The 23,604-nt window shown below is 49.3% G+C and overlaps 1 protein-coding gene across 1 annotated transcript in view; it reads right to left on the bottom strand.

Annotated features, from left to right (window-relative positions):
• NOL11 (nucleolar protein 11) overlaps nucleotides 1–23,604 on the bottom strand; it is a 451,282-nt gene that overhangs the window by 268,996 nt on the left and 158,682 nt on the right. The window contains exon 9 of the mRNA XM_078654327.1: nucleotides 9,828–9,951. Coding sequence (XP_078510453.1) covers nucleotides 9,828–9,951 — 124 coding nt within the window. The remainder of the gene's footprint in view (nucleotides 1–9,827; nucleotides 9,952–23,604) is intronic.

Genomic DNA, 23,604 nt, shown 5'->3' with positions numbered 1-23,604 from the left:
AGGATCTTTAAATACCTCTGTTGCATGCTTAATAACCCCTTCAAGCATTGGCAAAATGGCAGTGGACCTTTGTGGAGTATTAAAAGTGTCCAATAAGATGTTCTCCTCCACATGAACTGTGTGCAAGTCAACCACATGGTACTGGTCAGCTCTATGGACTAATAGGTTAAAACCTATAGTGTCCTCTGGTGGGGAAGGCCTGGAAGGATAAACATCTTGAGGAACGTAATGCACATCAGGGGTGTTATAATCATCCCATGGATTGGGGGACTATTGATCCCTACTGGGTAATGTGCAACCCCACCTGTGTCATCAGAGTCTGTATCTACATGATCATCATCTCTATTAGTGGATGGTGTAGGCGAATGATGTGGTGGAGTTGTAGGAGGAGGAATAGTATGGGGAGGTGGTGGAGAAGGGACCCTTAATGGAGAGGTTGCGATGTCTCTTTTCTTCTTTGGAGGAGGAGGAGTTGCAGGCGTCTCTAGTGGTCTCTTCTTGGAGCTAAGAGCTAGTTGGCCAGTCTTAGGATCCTTTACAAGAGTCTTTTGAGTAGGATCTGGTGTAAAAAGCTCTTGTGTAGGGCAGATCCTTCAGCGTCGAAGTTTCAGGCTCTGGAGGTTTTTTCGGTACCGACTCGGTAGCTGGTCTAGGGCCTTTTGGCTTAGAACTATGACCTTTCGAAATGTCTTTAACCGGAACGTGTTTTTTTGGCTCCGAAGCATGCGAGTCGGGACCTTTAGGCAGTTTTTTACTTGGCTCAGAGTGCGGTTTTGGCATGGATGAGCCGGTGCCAGTTTTCGGCGCTGAGTGCTTGGGTGACGGAGCAGCGGTCGGCGTGGCTGAGGAAGGAGGCATCTTCTTCGGTGTCTGTATGGGATAAACACCGGCAATAGGCTGACTCAAGCCAGAGCCGCCTGAAGGCTTAGAAGGCTTCTTTGCCGGGCTCGAAGGCAGGGTGTGGGAAGCAGTCTCTCAGTGTGCACCCGGGCCCGAAGGTGAGAGCGTGATCGAAGCCTTTTTTGAGGGTGTCGAGGAAGAGTTGGGGTTGAGGTTCTTACTTACAACCCGTTGAGCTGGAGTGATGTCCTCGATGTCTGAGTCTTCAGCATCAGAGGAGCTGGCACTTTCTTCGGCCCGCTAGTGTTCTGGCAAGTCGACGCCCTCTTCAAAGATGTCATCGGGGATCGACGCTGACGAGCGAGCCATGGTTCTTCGAGCTCTTCGGTCCAGAATCGTCTTTTTGGAGCGGAAGGAGGCACAAGCGGAACAGTCTTTGGCCTCGTGCTCCGGTGAGAGGCAAAGGTTGCAGACCTCATGTAGATGGTGTGGTGAAACTTCGACCCACATTGAGGACACTTCTTGAATGGCGTCCTTTCCATGAGCCAGAGAGTAAGGCCCAGGTAGGCCCGAAGGCCTTCGTCGACGACTGGGATCGAAGACTTCAAAGTGGTGAAGAATCGCGTAGACGGGGAGCGTGATCGAAACAATACCGTCGAACTGGGTGAGGATTACGCGCCAAAGGAAATTCGGTTCCAAACCAGAGCGCAGGAAATACACCCGAGCTCGATGGCGGAAAAATGACACTCTGAGGATGGAGCCGATGCCCATGCGCAATGTGGTTCAAAGGAGGAGTCACCTATCTCGTGAGTTCCAAAGAACTTTTCAGGACATAAAACTGCAAACATCCGGGCCCAACACTAGGTGGCGATCTATGCACAGTGTGTAATCTGCAGCTCATATGACTTGAACACTCACTTACTGGGAATACAACGTAATTGCCTCATGCAGGGATTGTACATGTCGCAGTGTATGCTGGGTATACTAGTGGTTCCATGTGTGTGTTATTTGTGATCAGGAGGATTTCCTCATTTCATTCACAGGACAATGGACTGATCCAGCTGGCTGCTACATTGAATGCCAGGGCACTGGGGTAGGACACAGTTATTGAATGTACATGCCCCGTCCCAGCTCCGACAGCGAGTCCTAGACAGTACAGACCCCAAAATAGTACAAACAAAGGCAAAAACATGCATAATAATAGGGGATTTCAGTTATGTCATAGGCAGGAACCTAGACCGGAGCAAGCTCAACACTAACTTGACTCATACACATACTGGAAGGGCACAATACTTTTTCTCAGGGGTTACAAGACATTCTTATATTTGGAATATGTGCATGTTCTAACTGGGGAGGCAACAGCAATACAAGAAGCAGAATACTTGGCCGGGGTATCTCGTACAATTCACCCCTGAAAATTATAATAGGCAAAATGACAGGAGAGCCAGGAGGACAAGAAGGCTTCAGGCAAGAGAGGTGGTAAAGGGGCTATAAGTTGACTGTAAGCTGTTCTAAGAGGAAAACAAGGGCTAGGTGGAATCAGGGTTGACACTGTGGGAGGCTTATAAAACTGTTCTTAGAGAAAGAGTCCAAAACCTCAGTGCATAATGTAAAAGACGCAGGGGAAAGAAACTGGTAGCTCTGGAAGACAAGCTTAAAGACAGATAGGCACTCTTGAGACAGGCTCCCAATTGAGACTACACATGCCACAGTTGACCAGGGAACATAGAACAACCCTGAATGGGGAAAATCTCAATTCATCTTACGAAGACACTCAATTATGCCCAATAACAAAACATGGGGACCCAATTCGTTTCCAGTAGAACTATACAAGAAACCTTGCTCCTTCTTAGGCCAAGGCAGGAAGATGGGGCGCTCCCTCTAGGGATCTGCCATACTATCATAGTAGTCATAGCTAAAGCAGGCAAACCCAGAAATACCTGTACTGCTAAAAGACCCACTGCCCTTCTCAGCAGATCTGTAAAGTTACTGACCAAAATCGATATGAATGTCAGCAGCCCTACATGCCAAGAACAGATGCATACTGGTAAGTAGCATATTCCGTTTGAGGCATGTAGGCTGCTGAATTCATATCTTTGCATAGACTGTATAGCAGTATCTCCTCTAGCGGTGGTCACCTGTACCAGCAGCAGCAGTTTGGAAAAGAGTTTTAAGGACAGCCTGGCCCACAGCAGCTTGCTGCTTTGCTTGCACATCTACACAGTAGTGTTTAGTGAAAGTGTGTATGGTAGACCATGTAGCTGCCTTACATATCTCATCTAGGGGAATGTTTCCTAGGAATGCCATGGATGCCCCCATTTTGCGCGCTGAGTGTGCTTTTGGGGGAACTGTTAGAGTGTGTTTAGCTTTTTGGTAGCATATCTGAATGCATTTAACTATCCATCTGGCTATTCCTGATTTTGAGATGGGATTCCCTTTATGTTGTGGTGCAAAAGCAACAAATAGTTGCTTTGTTTTCCTGAATGATTTGGTTCTGTCAACGTAATATAGCAGAGCCCTTTTTACATCTAGTGTGTGTAGGGCTCTCTCAGCCACTGACTACGGGGTTTGGAAGAAAACTGGCAATTCTATGGACTGATTGATATAGAAAGTGGATATAACTTTTGGCATAAACTTAGGGTTAGTACGAAGCACTACCTTATTGTTATGTATTTGCACGAAAGGTTCTTGAATGGTTAATGCCTGTAGCTCACTCACTCTCCTGAGGGAGGTAATGGCAATAAAAAATGCCACCTTCCAAGTTAGAAATTGTAATTCAAATGAATGTAGTGGTTCAAACGGAGGTCCCATAAGTCTGGTAAGTACTATATTTAAGTTCCAGGCTGGTGAAGGTGGGTGCTTTGGAGGGATTATCCTTTTAAGTCCTGCCATAAAAGCTTTGATTGGGGGTACTCTAAACAAAGACATGTGTTGTCTATTTTGGAGGTAAGCTGCAATAGCAGCAAGATGTAGTCTTATAGAAGAGAATGCCAAATTGCATCTTTGAAGATGCAATAGGTAACAGATAATGTTTTGGATGGAAGCATCTAATGGGTTGATTTGGTTATTTTTGCAATAAATTACAAATCTCTTCCATTTAGCTGCATAGCATGCTCTAGTAGTTGGACGCCTTGCCTCCTTGATAATGTTCATGCAATCAGGAGGCAAATTAAGGTACCCAAACTCTAAGACTTCAGGAGCCAGAACGCTAGGTTCATCTGATTGGGATCTGGGTGCCTGATTTCTCCATGGTTCCGAGTTAAAAGATGTGGCTAGAGGCGCAGTCTTTGTTGGGGAACTACTGGAAGTTCTAGAAACTTTGTGTACCATGGTTGTCTTGCCCATGTGGGAGCAACCAGGATCATTGAGAGTGACTGCTGGCGTAGTTTGCGTGCCACCAGCGGAATCAGTGGGGCTGGTGGAAAAGCGTACGCAAATCTGCCTGACCAGTTCATCCATATCGCATTGCCCTGTGACAACGGATGGGGGAACCTGGCGGCAAAGTACTGGCATTTTGAGTTTTCGTTTGTGGCAAACAGGTCTATCTCTGGATGCCCCCATTGCTGAAAGAATGGTTTGAGAACCTCCCATTCGTGTAGCTGTTGGCTGTGCCTGCTTAACAGATCTGCTACTTGATTGTCTTTCCCCGGCAGGTGTTCTGCTAGGAGAAAGATGTTCTTTGGAATAGCCCACCTCCATATGCTCTGTGCTAGGTGAGATAACTGTGGAGAGTGTGTCCCTCCCTGCCTCTGTATGTAATACATGGCCGTCATGTTGTCTGTCCGGATCAACACAGTCTTGTTGTACAAGTACTTCTGAAAAGCTTTCAGTGCTAGAAATACTGCGAGCAACTCTAAGTGGTTGATGTGCAGTGCTTTTTGTTTTGATTGTCCAGAGCCCTTGAACTGTGAATTGAAGTAGGTGGGCTCCCCAACCTGTCAGGGATAAGTCCGCTGTTAGTACTACTTGTGGAACCGGCTCTTGGAACAGTCGCCCCTTGGAAAGGTTTTGTGGGTTCCACCCCTGCAGAGAGTTGTAAGAGCGACTGTCCACCAACACTAGGTCTTTTAATTGTCCTTGAGCTTGGTTCCACTGCCTTGCTAGGCATTCTTGCAGTGGACGCATTTGAAGTCGGATGTGAGGGACAATGAATATACAGGAGGCCATCATGCCTATGAGCTGCATGAACACTCGAGCTGGTAAGGAGTGTTGTGGCTGAAACTTTTGAATGAGAGTCTGCATATTGGCTATCCTGGCTGGATTTGGATATGCTTTTGCTACTGAGGGATCTATTGTGGCTCCTAGATATTGCTGTATGTGGGAGGGCTGTAGATGTGATTTTGGGTAATTTATGGAAAACCCCAGACTGTGCAGCAGCTGGAGTGTTTGAGACATATGGCTTACACACTGCGCGTACGAGTTGGCCTTTATGAGCCAATAGTCGCTGTATGGAAACACGTGGATGTGTTGCCTTCGGAGGTGTGCTGCTACAACCGCTAGGCATTCTGTGAAAACTCTTTGGGCCGTAGTTACCCCGAAGGGGAGAACTTTGAATTGATAATGTTGCCCTTCTATTGTGAACCGGAGGTATTTTCTGTGAGCTGGATGTATAGGTATGTGAAAGTATGCGTCCTTGAGGTCTAATGTGGCAAGGAAGTCGTTTTGCTAGAGTAACGGGAGTACTTGCTGTAGAGTAATCATATGGCAATGCTCTGAGAGTATGTATTGATTTAGCAGTCTGAGGTCTACAATGGGTCTGAGGGACCCATCCTTCTTGGGAATTAGGAAGTATAGAGAGTATACTCCTGTCCTTGATGTTGAAAAGGGACTGGCTCTATGGCTCCCTTTTCTAGCATGGACGCGACCTCTTGTTGTAACAGTGTGATGTGTTCTTTGGACATAGGACGATGTTCGGGTGGTATGTTGGTTGGAGTATAAGTGAGTTCCAGGCAGTAACCATACTAGATAATTTGTCTCACCCACCGGTCTGTGGTAATGGCATTCCAGACTGGTAGGAATTGTTTTATTCTGCCTCCGACCCGTGTCGGGCGATCCGGAGAGAGTGTGATAAAGTCACTGTTTGGTGGCAGTGGAGGCTCTGGTGTTATTGCCGCCACATCCCCTGTCCTTGTTATTGTTTCCCCTATAACCCCCTCTGTTGGAACCTTTATTAAAGGTACTCTGGGTGTTACTTTTGAATGTAGAGGAAGCCTGTGATGTGTTGCCTCTTGCGGAGCCTCTGTAGGAGGAGCGACGAAAGGAACCTCTGTGTTGTTGAAACTGAAGTGCGCCCATAGACTTAGCAATTTCAGTATCTTTTTTCATTTTGTCTAAGATTGAGTTTACTGCTGGACCAAACAGGAAATCTGGGTTAATTGGTTGGTTGTGGATTGCACCTCGTTCTTAAAACCAGAGGTGCGTAACCACGCATGCCTGCGTAGTAATACACTAGTATTAATGGATCTTGCTGCTGTATCAGCTGCATCAAGCGCACATTTAATGGAAGCAATAGTTATAAATTTGCCTTCCTGAATGAGGTCGTTAGCTTTAGCTTTAAAAGGTTCTGGTAAATGTTGCAGCAAACCTTCAAGTTCATCGTAAAGCGGTCTATCATAGCGTGCTAATAAAGCCTGTGTGTTTGCAATCCTCCATGAATTTGCAGCTTGTGAGGCCACCCTTTTGCCTGAGGATTCTAAGATCTTAGACTCCTTGTCAGGAGGGGGAGCATCTCCTGTTTGTGAGTTGGCTCTCTTTCGGGCGTTTGCCACTACTAGTGAGTCTAAAGGCAATTGGGATTTGATATAGGCGGGGTCGTAAGGGGCCGCCTCATATTTCTTCTCTATTCTGGGATTAGGGACTTTTGGGTCGACAATCTTCTTTGGTTCGATGACCTTCGGTTCGATAACCTTCTTTTGGTCAACAACCTTTTTGGGCAGAGTGTTACTCGGGCCAGGTGTATCACAAGGCTTAGTCTTGGACTTCGGAGCAGAGCCGGAAGGCGAGGCTTCTGAAGTAAGTTGTCGATCTCGGCTAAGGCCTTTAGGCGATGCGTCGACCGGAGCCTTTTCTCTTGGACTAAGAGGGGTCGGGGGCTGAGTACTCACTTTTTGCCACGGCTTGATCTGGTCATCGGAGTCCGACTGGTCCTCAACGGTGACGATTTCTAGATCGTGTTCGTCATCGAAGATGTTCTCCGGTACCGGTGCTTGCCGCTGCATCTCTTGCCTAGCGGCCCGTCGATTTCAGATGGTTTTACGGAATTGGGCACACGCTGAGCAAGTTTGTTCGTTGTGGTCTGGTGATAAACACCTGATGCATACTGTATGTTTGTCAGTATGAGGGAATTTGGCGTGGCATTGTGGGCACCTTTTGAACAGGCTCCTTTGCATCGACAGCAGTCCCACGTGGCGTTGAAAAGGCCCAACGGCCCGCGTCGACGACCGGATCGAGATGGAAAGTTAAACAAGTCAAGGAGTACCGAAAGAGAACAATACAGTCGAGGTAGAAGGCCTTTTGGCCTTAGAAAGTAGGTTAGTTTTGATTCCGAAGTTGGAGTAGAGGAATAACATCCGAACCCAATGGCGGAAAAAAACAATCTGAGGATGGAGAAGATGCCCATGCGCACTGTAGTCCAGGGGAGGAGTCACCTATCTCGTGATACTTCGAAGACTCTTCCAGGACAAGAAGGTGCAATCATCCGGACCCAACACTAGGCGGCGATCTATGCAAAGATATGAATTCAGCAGCCCACATGCCTCGAACATCTCATTTAGGCAGACTCATTTCTTCTGTACCTCTCAGACTCAGATGTGGCTATAGTTGGAGCGGTGTCCATTTTAATGTCCTTTGGGAAATACTCTGGCTATAGGATAAACTGGACTAAGTCAGTATTTTATGCAGTGCATACTGAGGGGGCACCGAGGAGACGCCTATCCAAAACGTCTGGTTTCAAGAGACTCACTTGGTTACATAGGAATAGAAATAACACCACAATTCCTTCACAAAACTTAGAAGTAGGCTTTTAAAAAATTCAGTTAGCAGTTTAAAGATGGCAGAGATTTTGCTTGTCCCTAATTAGGAGGGTAGCACTAATTAAAATGGTTACACTACTCATGTTATTACATGTGTTGCACAATAACACATTTACAAAGCAGATTCCTACTTTGATAAGACCGACAGAATCCTTCGCCCCTATTATGGTACAAGAGAGAAGATTGCACTACGAGCCTTGCAAAGAACAGTATACAGCAAAGGAATCGCCGTATGAAATGCAAGGGCCTTCTCCTACATCATAGCCAAGACCTGGAACGAGCTCCCAGTCAACATCAGACACTGCCCGAACCTGCATGCCTTCAGGAAGGGCCACAAGACCTTGCTCTACTGAGCCGGAGCTGCCTACCCCCACCCCCGAGCCATGAGACCCTCACGGGTGAGTAGCACACTTTATAAATCCCCTGATTGATTGTTTGATTTACTGAAGGGCATACTTGTGGTCTTCTAAACTCTGGATTGTCAATGAATAGGAGGGGCATGCCCCAAGAGACGATCGAGCAACAAGATTAGCGATTGAAATTGGAAACACATACATTCATTCATCTATGGTAGAAGTGAGTTGCTGGAGCCCACGCAGGCCGAATTAGACTCCTGGAATGAGGCCACAAAATACATGGGATGGCATGGAATAGTGACTAAACACACTGTACTGTGGAAAGGGCAGATGCTGAACGGCATTGAGAAACTGTTGGGGTTCTGGGAATGGCATGGGCATTTTCAACTTGAGTAAAGTGTTGAATCCTGAGGGGGCTTAAATCCTCTGAAATCATCCAAAACTACAATGAACTCCGACCAACAGATACACTTACATATCAATTGCAACATGAATTTATGAGTAGAGGTGGTAGACTGGGGGCAGGGAGTGTAGCCCTCTCGAGGGTAGGCTACTATAAAAAATAAAACAAATCAACAAGAAAGCAGTACCACAAATGACAAGCAGCCATATACACTTCAAACACTTCAGCAAACTTGGAAATAACCATCGGTCCCATGGAAGATATAGATTAGGAGGTTGCAGTGATGCACTCTAGAGAGTCACCGGTTAAATCCCGACTAGAGTTAATCCAATTAAAACCCTACAAAGAATTTGCTATAACAGGAGGAGCTCCTTTGGGAGGGTATGGCCCCACACTCAGCCTGTCTCAAACGTAACACAGCCCTAGGCACTTCTCTACATACACTCTGTGGATTCCCTCTCGTTGGACGGTACTGGTGCGCAATTACCAGGGAGCTTGAAGAAATAGTAGAAGCAAAATCCCTTTCATGCCTCACTACATTATGCTAGGTAAACCAAGCGTTTCAGATCTTACTCAACTGCTATTTTGAAACCTGGGTTTCATGGTAGCCAAAAGGGATACTACCAAGTTCTGGGGAAACCAATAACAACTGCTTGCAAGTATGCATTGACTATTAAAATAAATGTGAGAAAATGCTAGCTGCAGAGTGTTCTTTTGCTTGCGACAAAAATATACAATGACAAAAAAAAGAAATATGGATAAATACAGGTAAAATTGTTCAAAAAATAAATACCATAAAACCGGGAGGCCTACTAATAATATATGAAAAAAACAGGCAACAATTTGGATAATTGATTACCAATTAAAACCTAAAAGCTATGAAAAAGTTGAAGGAGGTGCAACGCAAAAATACTTAACATAACTCAAACATATGAGATCTACAATTAAAGTACAATACTGTCCAAGGCACTAATACATTTCTTGCTGGTTTATCTTCAATGAAAAAGCCTTATTTTAGGACACAAATCCACATTGCACTTTAACCATTTTTCAGTTGATTGTATTAGTAATAACATAGTACAGCAGACATTATTAATCACCTTAAAATGCACAGTAATTAAGCATAATTGGTTGGATTTTCAGAATCTTCTAACAGCCTACTTTTTTGATAAATCAAGTATATAATTCGATTCATACCAGGGTCTTGGATATCCTTACGCTTCCCAAGAGCTGCGGCTAAAGATGAAGTTTCACAATGATACGGGATGACCGCTAGCACTTTCCCATGAGGGACGTACAGTCTTCCTCCAGAACACCATAGCTACAAAACGGAAAATATGTTGCCATATACGTTACCATGTTAGTGAGGACATACAAGGACAACTAAAAGAGCAACACAAATACATTTCACCTTTTTCATGCTTCTTGCAAACTATACAAAACCTATCAAGTATCAAAAAGTAATATTTTTGTGGTATCCTGATTGAAATTATTTGTTTAAAATAGACTGTGCTTAATGTGTACCGTGATGATTATTAGAGTTGGTGGGAGTGTGGAAAACAGCTTAAGAGAAGCTTAAGAGAAGGGGTGAGTGTTCGAGGGAAGAGGTTAAGGAAGATCAAAGTTTTCAAAATTTAAGTAATCGGTAAGGATTGGGTGGGCGGAGCTAGCTCGCAACCAAGATGGCTGCTTGAGCAGAGAGCTCCCCCGTCTCGAGAGCTATCCTTAACTTACCCTGGGTGCAATACTGCTTACAGCGGCCCATATCTGCAGGCCTGTATCTGGACTGCCATAGATCTCGGACGACAAGAGTCCGAGCCTCGTCCTCCCCCGCTACTGTCAGAACAAGCTGTGCGGCCTGGGCACACGGACCACGACTGAGGCCCGGCGCTTCCATCGAGGGGCGGGGGGGCGCTGCCTGAACCGCTGTCCTAGCGGCCTGGCCCAGTTGGAGAGTGCCCCTGCGGTTGGCGGGGTATGAGAGGGTCGCTTTCCCCCTGCTGCCTGAAGCGAGCCTCCCGCCCGGACGGATAGAGCCCTGAGGCGGATCTTGGAGGACCGGTGCACCGGGCGGGCTGTTGGGCCTGCGCTGCAGAGCGCATTGCTGCAGCCTGCGGTGTCGCCTGCTCCTGGGAGCCGAGGTCGGTCCCCCACAGCCGGGAAGAAGTGTGCGGCATCGCTTGTAACCGGCGTGAGGGAGCTGTGTGGGCGTCCTTGCCTACCTGCGGCTGCCGCAAGCGCTGGGAGGACGGTGGGCCTAGAGCGGTGGCTTGAGCTCGACGTCGGCCCAGGAGAGTCCCCCCTGGCGTGGACCAAGGACTGTTGCAGTGAGTGAAATACCGAGGCAACAGAGGGCTGAACAAGGAGCTGCGTGTTCCCCTGGAGATGGGTCGCGCCGCTGGGGCTGGCATAGACTTGGACCATTTAGGGGACTGCCCTCTTGCATTGGCGCCTAGGCGAAGAGGACATTGGCAGAGAGGCGGTGAGACGGGGATATCCTCTTTCGAGAACAAGAAATACGGTAGTGGTCTTACTCCCCGGGAAGATTAGACAGCGGCAGAAAGGGGATCCCCCCCCCATGAGATTTGGCGGTCTACCCTCGCACCTCAGGTGATGCGGAGGTTCAGCAATGGATGCCATCGACCCCCCCGGCTGGGAGATTGGCAGACTAGCCTTGCAGATGCGGGGCTGCCTAAGGAGCTGGCATTGACGCCACTATAAGTCTGCTGACCGCTACGAGGGTGGGGCTGGATTGAAACGCTTGACTGGGGGACCACAAAGCGGTCCTGCCAGTTTCGATCAAAGTCTGGGTGCGTAACTGGTTGTTGGCCCACGGAAGAGCCTAGGCACGAAAGGACTGCGCCGAAACCAACGGGACACTTCTGCGACGGGGCCTCTGCTGTGGGAGGGGAGTCATAGCGATACGGGCGGCTGCCCAACTCTGGCTTACCCTCATCCCCAGTGAAAGGGGGACACAGAGTCATCAGGATGGGGCGCACGGACAAGACTCAGCCCAAACTGTCATTCGACCCTAAGAGATCCAAAACCGGCAAGTCTACATCAGGGGGAACTGGGGTCCGCGGAGGAGCCACCTCAACAAGATATCCGTACTCTATTACTAGCCATGGAGAAGAGCCTACAGGGGGGATTGCCACATTGGGAACCAAGATGGGCGCACTCACCTATCGGATGGACCGCATGGCGGAGAGGCTTGACAAACAGGCGGAGTGGAGAGACCTGTCAGAACGCTGCCTCACTGAGGTGGAAGAGGCAAAGACTTCCCTGGACTCAGAACATAAGCAGTTGAGCATAGTGATGCAGATATTACAGGACAAGACGGACGACTAAGAAGCTCGTTCTCGGAGATTCAATCTTCGTATTACAGGCTTTCCGGAAAACACACAGACCGGGAATATAGAGGTGTTCGTTGAAAACCTACTAAAGAAACTCCTTGGGGAAACGGCCTTCTCTGGAATGTTTGTGGTTGAGAGAGCACACCGCTCTCTAGGCCCAAGACCAAAACCAGGGGCGCCACCGAGACCTATAATCGCTAAGTTGCTTAATTACAGGGACCACGATGTTGCGCTGAAGCTTGCAAGAGAGAAATATGAGGCATCGGTGCTTTCATTGTTCCCGGACTTCACTGCTGAAGTACAGGACGCACGGAGGCAGTTTGTGCTGATGAAACGGCAACTCCGAGAGATGGGCACGGATTACGTGATGTTGTACCCCGCGAAGCTGCGGGTCAACAGGCAGGGGAAGTCCACGATTTTCACGGACCCTAAGGCTCTGCAGAGGGCCCTCAGAGACTGGCATAGAGAGGAGCGGCCATCCCCGAGCAGAGAGGCAGAGGAGATGGGAGGACCCCTGGACAAACAGGATTAACTGTGATACTTGATTTTGGGATGCTTAGCTTGGGTTACCTCAGGCCGGGAGGCTTAGGCAAGGGACACTTAGAAACGTGTGGAATGATAAGCTCCTCATTTTATTTTACAGTATTGCCCTGTATGGGCTGCGGGTTGAGGGGGGAGGGCGCGGTTTGTAGAGATGGAACTGCCACGATATGAAGCTGTGATAACAGTTGAGTCATGGTACAGTAGTGCATATCGTTACAATTAGGATGTGTAGTTAGCTAATGTTTTGAAATTTTGCAAAGTGCAGTACTTGTGGGCCCCTGTGGGTAGGAAGATCCGGGGACACAGAGGTTGATACCACTGCTGACTAAGAGATCATCCGAGTGCATGCTCAGCATTACCATGACGTGCAGGCTCCTGGGTATGGGATGCGGTTACACGCTTGATACCTTTAGACTCTGTTCTGCATAGAGTTTTTTCTGCTGGTTACCTTTGCCACCGCGTGAATTCCACTGTGCTGGGTAAAAGGTTTTGTTTTCACCTTTTGGTTTCAGGAATGAGGGGATGGGAAGAGAGGGAGGTTCTGCTGGGGTGGGGGGATGATCGCGGCCAAGTTGGGGTTGGGCAGGCGTGGGAGGGTGGGGGGAGGGGCGGCACAGCGGTGTGTCGCCTGGGCTGGGGGGGGGGGAATGTTTGCAGTTTGAGGGCAGGTTTAATGAGTTGTTAGGCACAGAAGCGACAGGACATGGCGTGAGGGCATATGTTCAGACCACCCCGCGGAGACATATACACCGACTGTTGCGGACAGGATGACTCCATCAGGGGAATCGCCGGATACACGGACGCTGATAACATGGAATGTCCGGGGTCTTAATGATCAAAGAAAGGTTAGGAAGGTCCTACAATATCACTCGAGACATGGTGTTGATACCGCGCTCTTACAAGAGACACACCTTCACCCAGATAGCCACATCCAGCGATATAGGGGCTTCATGGGTAATTATACATGCGGCGGGATTTACATCGCATGCCAGGGGGGTTCTGACGTGGGTCAACCCTAAGACACTGCTGAAGATGACCCACTGTAGACGGACAGGGAGGGACGATTACGAAATGCTGCGGGAAGGGTGTGGAGTTATGCATAATGAACACCTACTGTCCCAACTATGACCACCCTGCCTTCTATTCAGATTTAGTGGTCAATATCCTAGAGCACTCTGGAGGTGGTGTCCTCGGGGGGGGGGGTGATTTTAATATGACGAGACAACCCAACAGACAGATCGGACGGCCCTGAGCGTCGTCCCTCGGCTTTCGCCAGGGCACTGGAGGCGGCAATGACTCGACTGGACTTGCTAGACGTGTGGAGACACCGACATCCTACTTTGGGGAGCTATACGCACTATTCAGCTCCACATAACACACACTAGGATAGACTACTGGCTGGCCACAGCTCATTTAACTCACAAAGTTCAGGCTTGCACGATACTACCACGTACATACTCAGACCACTCACCCGTGTTGTTGACAGTTTCCGCGCCGGCGAAGCGCATTACGCCATTTGCTTGGCGTTTTCCTCCGTACTCCCTACTAGACAGCCCCTTTAAGGAGGAGTTAGCTGCAGCCATTGAGATGTTTTTTGATACCAACATGGGCACTGTGGACTCGTTCCAAACTGTCTGGGAGGCCTTCCAGGCGTACATCACGGTGGTCACCATATCTAAACATTCGGGGGTCCTTAAATCGATTCGGGGTCGGTTAAAGACTTTAGAGAAAAAACTTAAGGAGCTAGAGGCCCAGCGCCTGCGAGACTGTAGCGAAGCCCTCACCCAGGAACTTGCCCAAACACTGTGCGAATACCACGAGGAGGCGCAGAAGCAGGGTGTTGATACCGGATATGAGGTCCTCCCCGCCGGACGAGCCGCTTTCAGTTGAACAGGTTGCGGAACGATTTCGCAAGTATTACGCGGCTTTATATGCCTCCCGAGGCCCTGCCCCGGAGGAACGCATACTTGACTATCTCTCCTTCATCGAGCTGCCCTGGCTTTCTAACTTGCACTGCGAATTCCTAGTACGCCTGATTGAGCGAGAGGAAATAATATGGGCTATGAGGGGCGGGAGTGCGCCAAGAAGTGACGGCCTCACTGTTGCCTTTTACAAGGCATTCGCAGACCTTCTGATTCCTCGGTTACTCAACCTATTTGAAGACATAGCAGACACAGGCACTATGCCGCCCACTATGCAAGAGGCGATATTGGTGGCTATTCTCAAACCGGGAAAGACACCGGGGGATTGCGCCTCGTACCGCCCCTTATCGTTATTAAACGTGGATGCGAAGATATTCGCCAAATTGATCGCAAACCGCCTCAGCCCCATGGTTACTTCGATGGTCGCCCCAGAACAGGCAGGATTTGTGCCCACCCGCAACCTCATGTATAATCTCAGGACGGTGCTTGCAGCGTTTCAGCACACATGCCCAGAGGTTCCAGCTGTCGCGGTCTTCCTGGACATGGAAAAGGCCTTCAACTCTGTCGAGTGGCCTTTCCTGAGACATGCCTTAAGCCGAATGGGTGTGGGTGTGCTGTTACTTCAGCTATTAGCTACACTGTACACCTCCCCCATGGCCCGCATAAGGATTGGATCGATGACCACGGACCCTATACAGATCAGCAGAGCCACAAGGCAGGGATGCCCCCTTTCCCCTATTCTGTATGCACTTAAACCGAGTCTCTTGCCTGCGCCCTACGTGAATACCACAGGCACAGGGGTATACGTTTCCCCACATACAATTTGATTGTGTCCACATATGCGGACGATACCCTCTTATATGTTCGTGACCCAGAGGTGCATTTATCGGCGGTGCTGTGCGAAGTGGTCTTGTTTAGCTCTATTTCGGGCATCCATGTGAATTGGAGCAAATCTCTCATGTTCCCGCTCACACCGGCTACGAAGAGGTTTGACCCGGAATACCCTATTCAGTGGACTACTGATGCGGTGCGATATCTAGGGATCCATTTGCACATGGACTTGGAGGTGGTTCTTCGGGAAAACTAGGGGGTGGCAGTCTCCAAACTGGAGGATGATATTGAAAAGTGGATCACTTTGCCACTGTCGGGACAAATCTCTCTTATGAAAATGATTGTATTGCCGCGCTTTTTATTCTTGTTTAGCAATATCCCCATGGTGCTATCAAATCTATTCTTTCAACAGCTACACTCGTTAATGATCAGATTGGCTTGGGCTGGAAAACAGCCAAGAGTGGCGTGGAAAATTCTTATACGTCCGTATGCGGCGGGCGGACTGAACGCCCCAGATCTAGAACTTTATTACAGTGCTGTGCAAAGTGCACATGCTTACCACTGGATACATGGCCCAGTGGACATATGTGAGAAAGTGGCTCTATATATACTGGGCAATAAGGAAGCACAGTGTGTATAGAGTCCACAAACCCCAGAGGTATAACAGAGGTTAAAGTCAGGACCGACCTTACTCACCAAAGTGGTAGCTTGGTCGAGCAGTAGGGCAGTACCAGAGGGCAGTGCAAAGCATTTGTTGCACACACTTAGCAAAATATTTCACACACTCAAAGACTGAACTCCAGGCCAATGGTTGTTATATCCAAAGATATAGTTGTTTTATTTTTAGAACCAGCAGGCATAACATTATAGTTTGCTAGGTATGAATACTTTCATGTAATTACTTTGCAAGGAAGCAATAAGGTATGTGAACACAATGGGTAAAGGGGTTGCTGAAGGCAACACCAGTCTAGACACACTTTAGCATTGAGCTCAATGGATTATTATCATAAAAGTACAGTTAATTACAGTGTAGATTACTTTAGTAGTTCCAGGTCTAAATCCTAGATTCAGTCCTGGGGTCTAAGCTGAAAACAGATTAGCAAAAACGTTTTAGTTACTGTAATGAATTTTCATGAATATAAAGCGGTTTTAAAAGTTCACACTTAGAAACTTTTCAATGTAATTCTGACAATGTTATTCAATGGGAGAAAATTCAAGTTGCAGGTAAAGTACGATCACGTTACTTTTGTAATCCAGCACTGGTCTCCTAGGGCCAGCACTGGGGTCTTAACTTAAAACAGGTAGGTAATTGCGTTTCAGTATTTCGTATGGTTTTTAAAGAATATTTCACGTTTTCAAAAGTAGACAGAAGAAATTTCATAGAAAAGCAGACAATGGGTTCCTGTGGAGAAAATACAGATTACTAGTAAACCCAGTAAGGATTACTTTTGCGGTTCAGTCCTGGGCTGAAAGGTACAGTACTGGCTTCTCCCCGGTTCACATGTGAGTACTTCGGATTTTGGAATTCGGCTGATTTTGTATGAATAATTTCAGTTTTCAAAACTTCACACTTAGAAAATTTTCGAGTCAAAATTGGTCAATGTTATCCAATGGCAGGTAAGTGAGTTACCCGTTTCCAGGTCAGTACTTGGCTGGTGAAGTTATGGTTCTGGGCATAGACTCAGGGGTCTCCCCAAGGTCAGGTAGGTACAGTTGGTTCAGCCCCAGCAGCAAAGGGCCGGTCGGGTGCAGAGGTAGTTAGGCCCAATGATATCCAATGAGGGAAAGAGGGCCTTCGGTTGGTGGCTGCTGGCTAGCAGGCCACGCGGCTGTGGGAGCTAGGCTCCTGGTCACCTGCTCAGGGCAAGGTGGGAAGTAGGATAGGACAAAGATGGCACAGCCAGCGGCACATGGGCGGCTGGGTGCAGAGTGCTTTTGAGCCGTTGGGCGCTCAAGGTTATCCAATGGGAAAGGTCAAAAAGGAACAAAGGCTGCAGGCTCGGGGACGGAGCTCTCCAGGGGCGACCAGCACTTCGAGAGGTAAGTTGGGATCTTGGAGCACATGTAGGTGCCCCAAAGGGAGGCACAGGGGGGCGCTGGGTGCAGGGGTGTCTTTGTGTGTCGGAAAGTTTTACCCTCAGCTGGTCGCGGTTGGGGTGGCCCCTGGTTCTGAGTCTGCAGGCGTCGTCTGGTTCGTCGAGGAGGGTCTTTTGGCACTGGACTTCGGGTCCCAGTCGCCGGGGGGACGTCCTCGTGGTCTTGGTTCGGTTGGCCCAGCCCGGGCTCGGCGGGTGCAGAGTGGGCAGGTCCGGAGCTTCCTGGCTGGCACCAGGTGGGTTGTTGCAGCAGAGCCTCTGCTGATGGGAGTCCCAGTCTTTAAGAGGGTCAAGGCAACCAGGTCCTCCGGGTGTCCCAAGGTTGCTGTCCACAGGATTTGCCGGGATTAGGCAGGAGCAGGTTCCAGGATCGACAGGCCGGTAGGGCTGGGGCCAAGTCAGTTGATGTCGTCCTGTTAGCAGCTGCACGGCAGGTCTTCTTCTTGATCTTCTTTCTTCTTTTCGTATCGGGATCTAAAGAAGGAAGGTTAAGGGAGCCCCTAAATACTGAATTTAGGGGCGTTACAGGTAGGGCAAGGACAAGGACCAATGGGTCCCTGTCCTGGGGTGAGTACACCCCCTAGCCGGCTCCTCTCTTGTGGGAGGGGGCAGGAGCCTAGCTGGGATTGGGCAGGGCTCCCCATCTTCAAGATGGCCAGAGCCCGGGGTTGTGCTTCACCTCGTCTTCCCCACCTGAGGGGTGGGATTGGCACAGGCTGGCACACCCCACTTCCTGACGTAGTTTTTCCCGCCAGTCTTCCCACCAGAGTGGGGGTCAGGACTGGTGGGGGCTGGTTGCTGGGTGCAGCAAATGGTCTGGGGAAGCTCACAGAGGCGGCATGCCTTTGAAGCTTCCCCCTGCCTATCCTGGGGGAGGAGACCTAGCACCTCGCCCAGGATGTGCATTGTTGCAGGCCCAGGAGAGTGGGGGCTCTCCTACCCAGGGGTCCAGCAACATGTCTGCTGTGTGGCAGCCTCTGCAGCCACTCAGCCCAGACGTGGATTGTAGGTTAGGTTTTCAGGGGACATCTCTAAGATGCCCTCTGGTGCATTTTACATTAAATCCCACACTGGCATCAGTGCGGTTTTAATGTGCTGAGAAGTTTGGTACCAAACTTGTCAGTCTTCAGTGTAGCCATTATGGTGCTGTGGAGTTCGTAATGACAACTTCCCAGCACCATATACTCTTAATGGCATCACTGCACTTATAGTGCCCTGGAATGGCCTTGGGTACTGTAGGGGCATAGGGCTCATGTACCTGTGCCCATACCTCTGGCATATGGCACCCAGCTAGAGGGGTGACTGAGTATGCTAGGGCAGCGGGTTCTGTGGGAATGGCACACAGGGATGTGTGCCATGTCGGCTCTTGGTTTAGTTCTGTACTTAGGCACTCAGCCTGCAAAAGGCAGTGTGTGGGCGCCAGGTGCAGCCCTCTGGGGTCTTCTCTGGTAACCATGCCCTGGGTACCTATGGTACCATTTACTAGGGGCTGACAGGTGGCCAGAGATGCCAATTGGGTTTTTAGTTTCAGCACAGTTTTAGGGAAAGAACACAGGCCCTGGGTACCTGGTTGGCAGGAACCCAGGGCACACTCAGTCAAAGCACATCAGCAGTTCAGAAAAAAGTGGGGGCATACAAAGGCACGAAAGATGGCTCTATCTCACAACATCCCACATATACACATAGAGTCAATAGTTGCAGACCCAGTACCTTTACCTGCGTTGCTCGCTTGGCCTCGGGATAGAAGGACGGGTATCCTGGACTCACTGAATGCAGTCACCCATGCATGGCATCATATGATGGATGTCCAAGCGTGCAGCCTATTGTATGCCCCGAAAGCCACTATCGCCTGGTGTTCATGGCTGACTCCATGTAAGGACAAGGGGGTATTAGTGGTGATGGGTACACTGAACATACACAATATGGGTGACCTTTTTTCGGAAGGCACCGCACGCCACTAGGGAGAGATTGAGACGGAGGATGTTTCCTATCCGCTACTATCGCGCTTTCAGTTCCATAGGGTGAGGCACGCGCTTAAGGATCTTTTGGGGGCGGACATGGCGGAACCTCCGGTGGTTACGGCTTTTGCTTACATCATTAACGCAATGACCCCTACTAAATTGATAACCAATTTGTATCGCATTGCCCTCTCAGAGAAGACGGCAGACTATGCTAAGCCCCGCTTGGCATGGCAAAACGACCTGAATACAGATCTGCCGGACGAGAACGAATAGTTTTCTTACCTGTCGGTGTAGTTTTGCAGCTTGAAGATCTTTCTGGATTCACTATGCTGTGCATTATTCCGCAGTCTTGTGGTTGGGTCCGGATTCGTAGTCTTTTCTTTGTTTTTTTTTGTTTTTTTTTCTTCTTTGCCCAGGTGGGCGTCGGCGTCACACCCCCTTGGGTGTATTTCCGGTGACGTCGGCATGCTTCCGGCGGAAGCTCCCACTCTTGGGCGCCATCTTCGGGTTCTTTTTTTCCGTGTTTCTTTCGTTTCCGAAGTAATGGCAATGTTCTATTTATTTGGTATTTTACCGCTTAGTCCTTTCTTTAGTTAACCACCTCTTCTCTCTCCAGCCTCATCTTTCTGGCGGAGGTGGGTGGGTTCGCTAGTGAATCTAGAAAGATCTTCAAGCTGCAAAACTACACCGACAGGTAAGAAAACTATTCGTTTTGCAGCGTGAATCTTTCTGGATTCACTATGCTGTGCATAGATTTTGTAGCGGTTTCTCATCTCTGTGGCGGCTGGGTGGAAGATGAGCGTTGGGTGTTGAATATGTGCTGTAGCACCTTCTGTCCAACTTGAGCTTCCTTGTTCATTTGTATGTCCACACAGTAGTGCTTCGTGAACGTGTGCACCGAAGCCCATGTTGCCGCCAGGCATATGTCTTGTATGGGTGTGTTAGCCAGGAAGGCTATTGTAGCGCCCTTCTTCCTGGTGGAGTGGCAACGTGTCCCCTCTGCCAGTTCTTGTCCTGCACGCTTGTGGCAGAGTTGAATTGTCTGTGCGATCCATCGTGCAATGGTCTTTTTGGTTACAGCTTTCCCCATGAAGCTGTTTGCGAATGACACAAAAAACTGTTTTGTTTTCCTGTGTCCCTTTGTCCTTTCAATGTAGTGCATGACTGCCCTTCTGGCGTCCAGGGTGTGCAGAGCTCGCTCTGCGCTTGTTGTTGGTTTTTGGAAAAAACTCGGTATCTGTATAGACTGGTTCATGTGAAATTTCGATACCACCTTCGGCATGAAGTGTGGGTCAGTCCTCATCACAACTCTATCATTGTGTATTTGTATGTAGGGTTCTTGTAGCGTCAGCGCTTGAAGCTCGCTTACTCTGCGTAAGGACGTTATTGCAACCAGGAAGGCTGTTTTCATAGTTAGCATCTTTAGGGAGGCCTTGTGAAGTGGTTCAAAGGGCTGTTTCATGAGTTCCGTTAGGACTGTGTTCAAGTTCCATGCAGGTGGCGGTACCCGCTTGGGTGGTGCGATCCTTTTCGCACCTTCTAGGAATCTCTTCACCACCTGTGATGTGAAGAAGCTCCTGCACGTTTCTCCCCTTGTGTAGGCGACTATCGCTGCCAAGTGAACTCTCAAGGAGGATGAGCTAAGGTTCTTCTCCAGCAAGTGCGTCAGGTACCTTAGCACTGTGGAGTCCCTCTTCATTTTATTGTGGAGTCTTTCCTGTCTGCACCATATAGTGAATCTTTTCCATTTCGCAACATAGCACTTCCGAGTGCTGGGCCTTCGTGCCTCCCGAAGTACCCTCAGGGTGCTTTCTGGTAGTCTCAAATGTGCGAACTCTATGTCCTCCGGAGCCACGCCACTAGGCTCATGCTCTCTGGCTCTGGATGTAGTACCTCTCCGTTCTGCATGGAGAGTAGGTCTTTCCTCCTGCTGAATCTGTGGGGTGCACACTGTGTCATCTCCATGATCTGCGAGTACCATGTTGCTCGCTCTGCACTTGCTCAGCACTCTGTGCATCAGTGGTATCGGGGGAAAGGCGTAAACAAATGTCCTTGACCAATCTATCCATAGGGCATTCCCCAGTGACCCCTCCTCGGGCTGCCTGGATGCGAAGTTTTGGCATTTTGCATTCTGGCGTGTGGCAAATAGGTCCACCGATGGTGTCCCCCATCTGTCGAACAGGTACCTTGTCTCCTGAGCATTGAGCTCCCACTCGTGGGATGCCGATGTCTGCCTGCTGAGCCAATCGGCTTGTATGTTGTCCTTCCCTGGTAGGTGTATGGCTAGCAGGTCTATCTTGAGAGGGATGGCCCATCTCCATATCTCCTGCACCAGCGTTGAAAGCGGGGCTGACTGTGTGCCCCCCTGCTTGTTGATGTAGAACATCGCAGTGGTGTTGTCTGTTTGTATCAACACCTTGTGTTTGTACAGTCTTGTTTGAAAGGCTTTCAGTGCAAGGAAGATTGTCTTCAATTCTAAGTAATTGATGTGTTTTGCCACATCTGTTGGCGTCCACAGTCCCCTCACCTTGAGCTCCTCCATGTGAGCGCCCCATCCCTTCAGGGATGCGTCTGTGGTGATGGTCACTGTTGGCGTTGGGGGCGTTAGAGGCTTTCCCCTTGCTATGTTCTCCATGGTCCACCATGCCATCTCCTTCTGCACTGCGTGCGTTACAACCACTAGATCCTCCCAACCGCCTGTAGCTTGTGACCATTGCTCCTGTAGCCATTCTTGAATGGGTCTCATGTGGAGTCGTACATTTGGTACCAGGTGGATGCATGATGCCATCATGCCCATGATCTTGCTCGCAGTCCTCACTGTCCGAGCTTGCCCCTTCCGGTAGAGGCGAGTTTCCTTCACCAGCGCCCTCGCCCTCTTCTCGCTGGGGAACACCTTGCCCAGTGAGGTGTTGATCTGTGCTCCCAGGAAGATCTTGACCTGTTTCGGCTCCATTGATGATTTCTTCCAATGGATGGAGAAACCCAGGCTTATGAGCGTGCTCGTCACTGTATGTGCGTGCTGCTTGCATTTTTGGTATGAGTTTGCTTTCACCAGCCAGTCGTCCAGGTAAGGGTATACGTGTATTCCTTGCCTTCGTAGGTGCGCTGCGACAGCTGCGAGGCACTTTGTGAAAACTCTTGGTGCTGATTTTAGTCCGAAGGCCAGTGTCGTGAACTGGTAGTGGCTTTCTCCAATGGTGAACCTGAGCATGTGTTTGTGCTTTCTGTTCATTGGGATGTGCAGGTAGGCGTCTTTGAGGTCTATTGTGACCATGAAGTCCACCATGAAGTCCCCGGTCTGCAATTGTGGGAGCACCTCTTGCAGGGAGGTCATTTTGAATTTTTGCGTTCTTATGAATTTGTTCAGGAACCGTAAGTCCAGAATGGGTCTCATTGTCTCGTCTACCTTTGGTACCAGGAAGTACGTTGAGTATATTCCTGTGTTTCTTTCCTTGAAGGGTACCCGTTCTATGGCCTGCTTCCACAGGAGTTCCTTTGCCTCCTCCTGAAGACACTGCAGCTGCTTGCTTGCTAGTGTTTTTCTTTTTGGTTTTCTGCTTGTTGGCCTCCCCTCCAACTCTATGCAGTATCCGAATTGGATAATGTTGAGGATCCATTTGTCTGATGTGATTTCTCTCCACTCTCGGTGGTAAAATCTTAATCTTCCTCCCACTGGTGTCATGTGGTCGTAGGGGTCTAGTTTGTCTTGACCCATCTGTACGTGCTGCCCCCTGGGATCTTTTTTGTGGGCGGGCACACAGAGTTTTTTGAAGTCACTTAGAGGTGGGCTGCTGCCCCCCTCTTCTATTTTGTCCCCGTCCATTTCTCCCTCGAAAGGACTGGCCTCTTTGTTGGTACTGCCAGGACTGCTTCTGCTGACCATGCTGAGCCTGCGAGTCTGCCTGGTGCGTTTGCTGGAAAGCCTGGTGTGATGTACCTGGCTGGTTTCCGCCTCTCCCGCCGGGCCTCCGTGACGGGGTGCCCCTCTTGTTCCCTCTGAACTGCAATGCTCCCATGGATATTGCTCTTTCATTATCTTTTTTCAGTTGACTGAGCGTTTCATCAACTGTTGTTCCGAAAAGCGTGTTGCCGTTGAACGGTGTGTTCAGGATGCTGTGTTGCACCTCCGGTTTGAAACCTGAGATCCTGAGCCAGGCGTGCCTCCTTTCCGTGACGTCCATCATCATGAGCCTGCTGGCGGTGTCTGCCCCATCCAGGGCCGTCTTAAGGCAAGAATTTGCCAAGTTTTTTCCCTCTTCAACCAGCTT

The sequence above is a fragment of the Lissotriton helveticus genome, chromosome 7 (assembly GCF_964261635.1).
Source record: "Lissotriton helveticus chromosome 7, aLisHel1.1, whole genome shotgun sequence".
NCBI classification, from domain to species: domain Eukaryota; kingdom Metazoa; phylum Chordata; class Amphibia; order Caudata; family Salamandridae; genus Lissotriton; species Lissotriton helveticus.
This window is presented reverse-complemented; position numbering and strand designations above follow the sequence as displayed.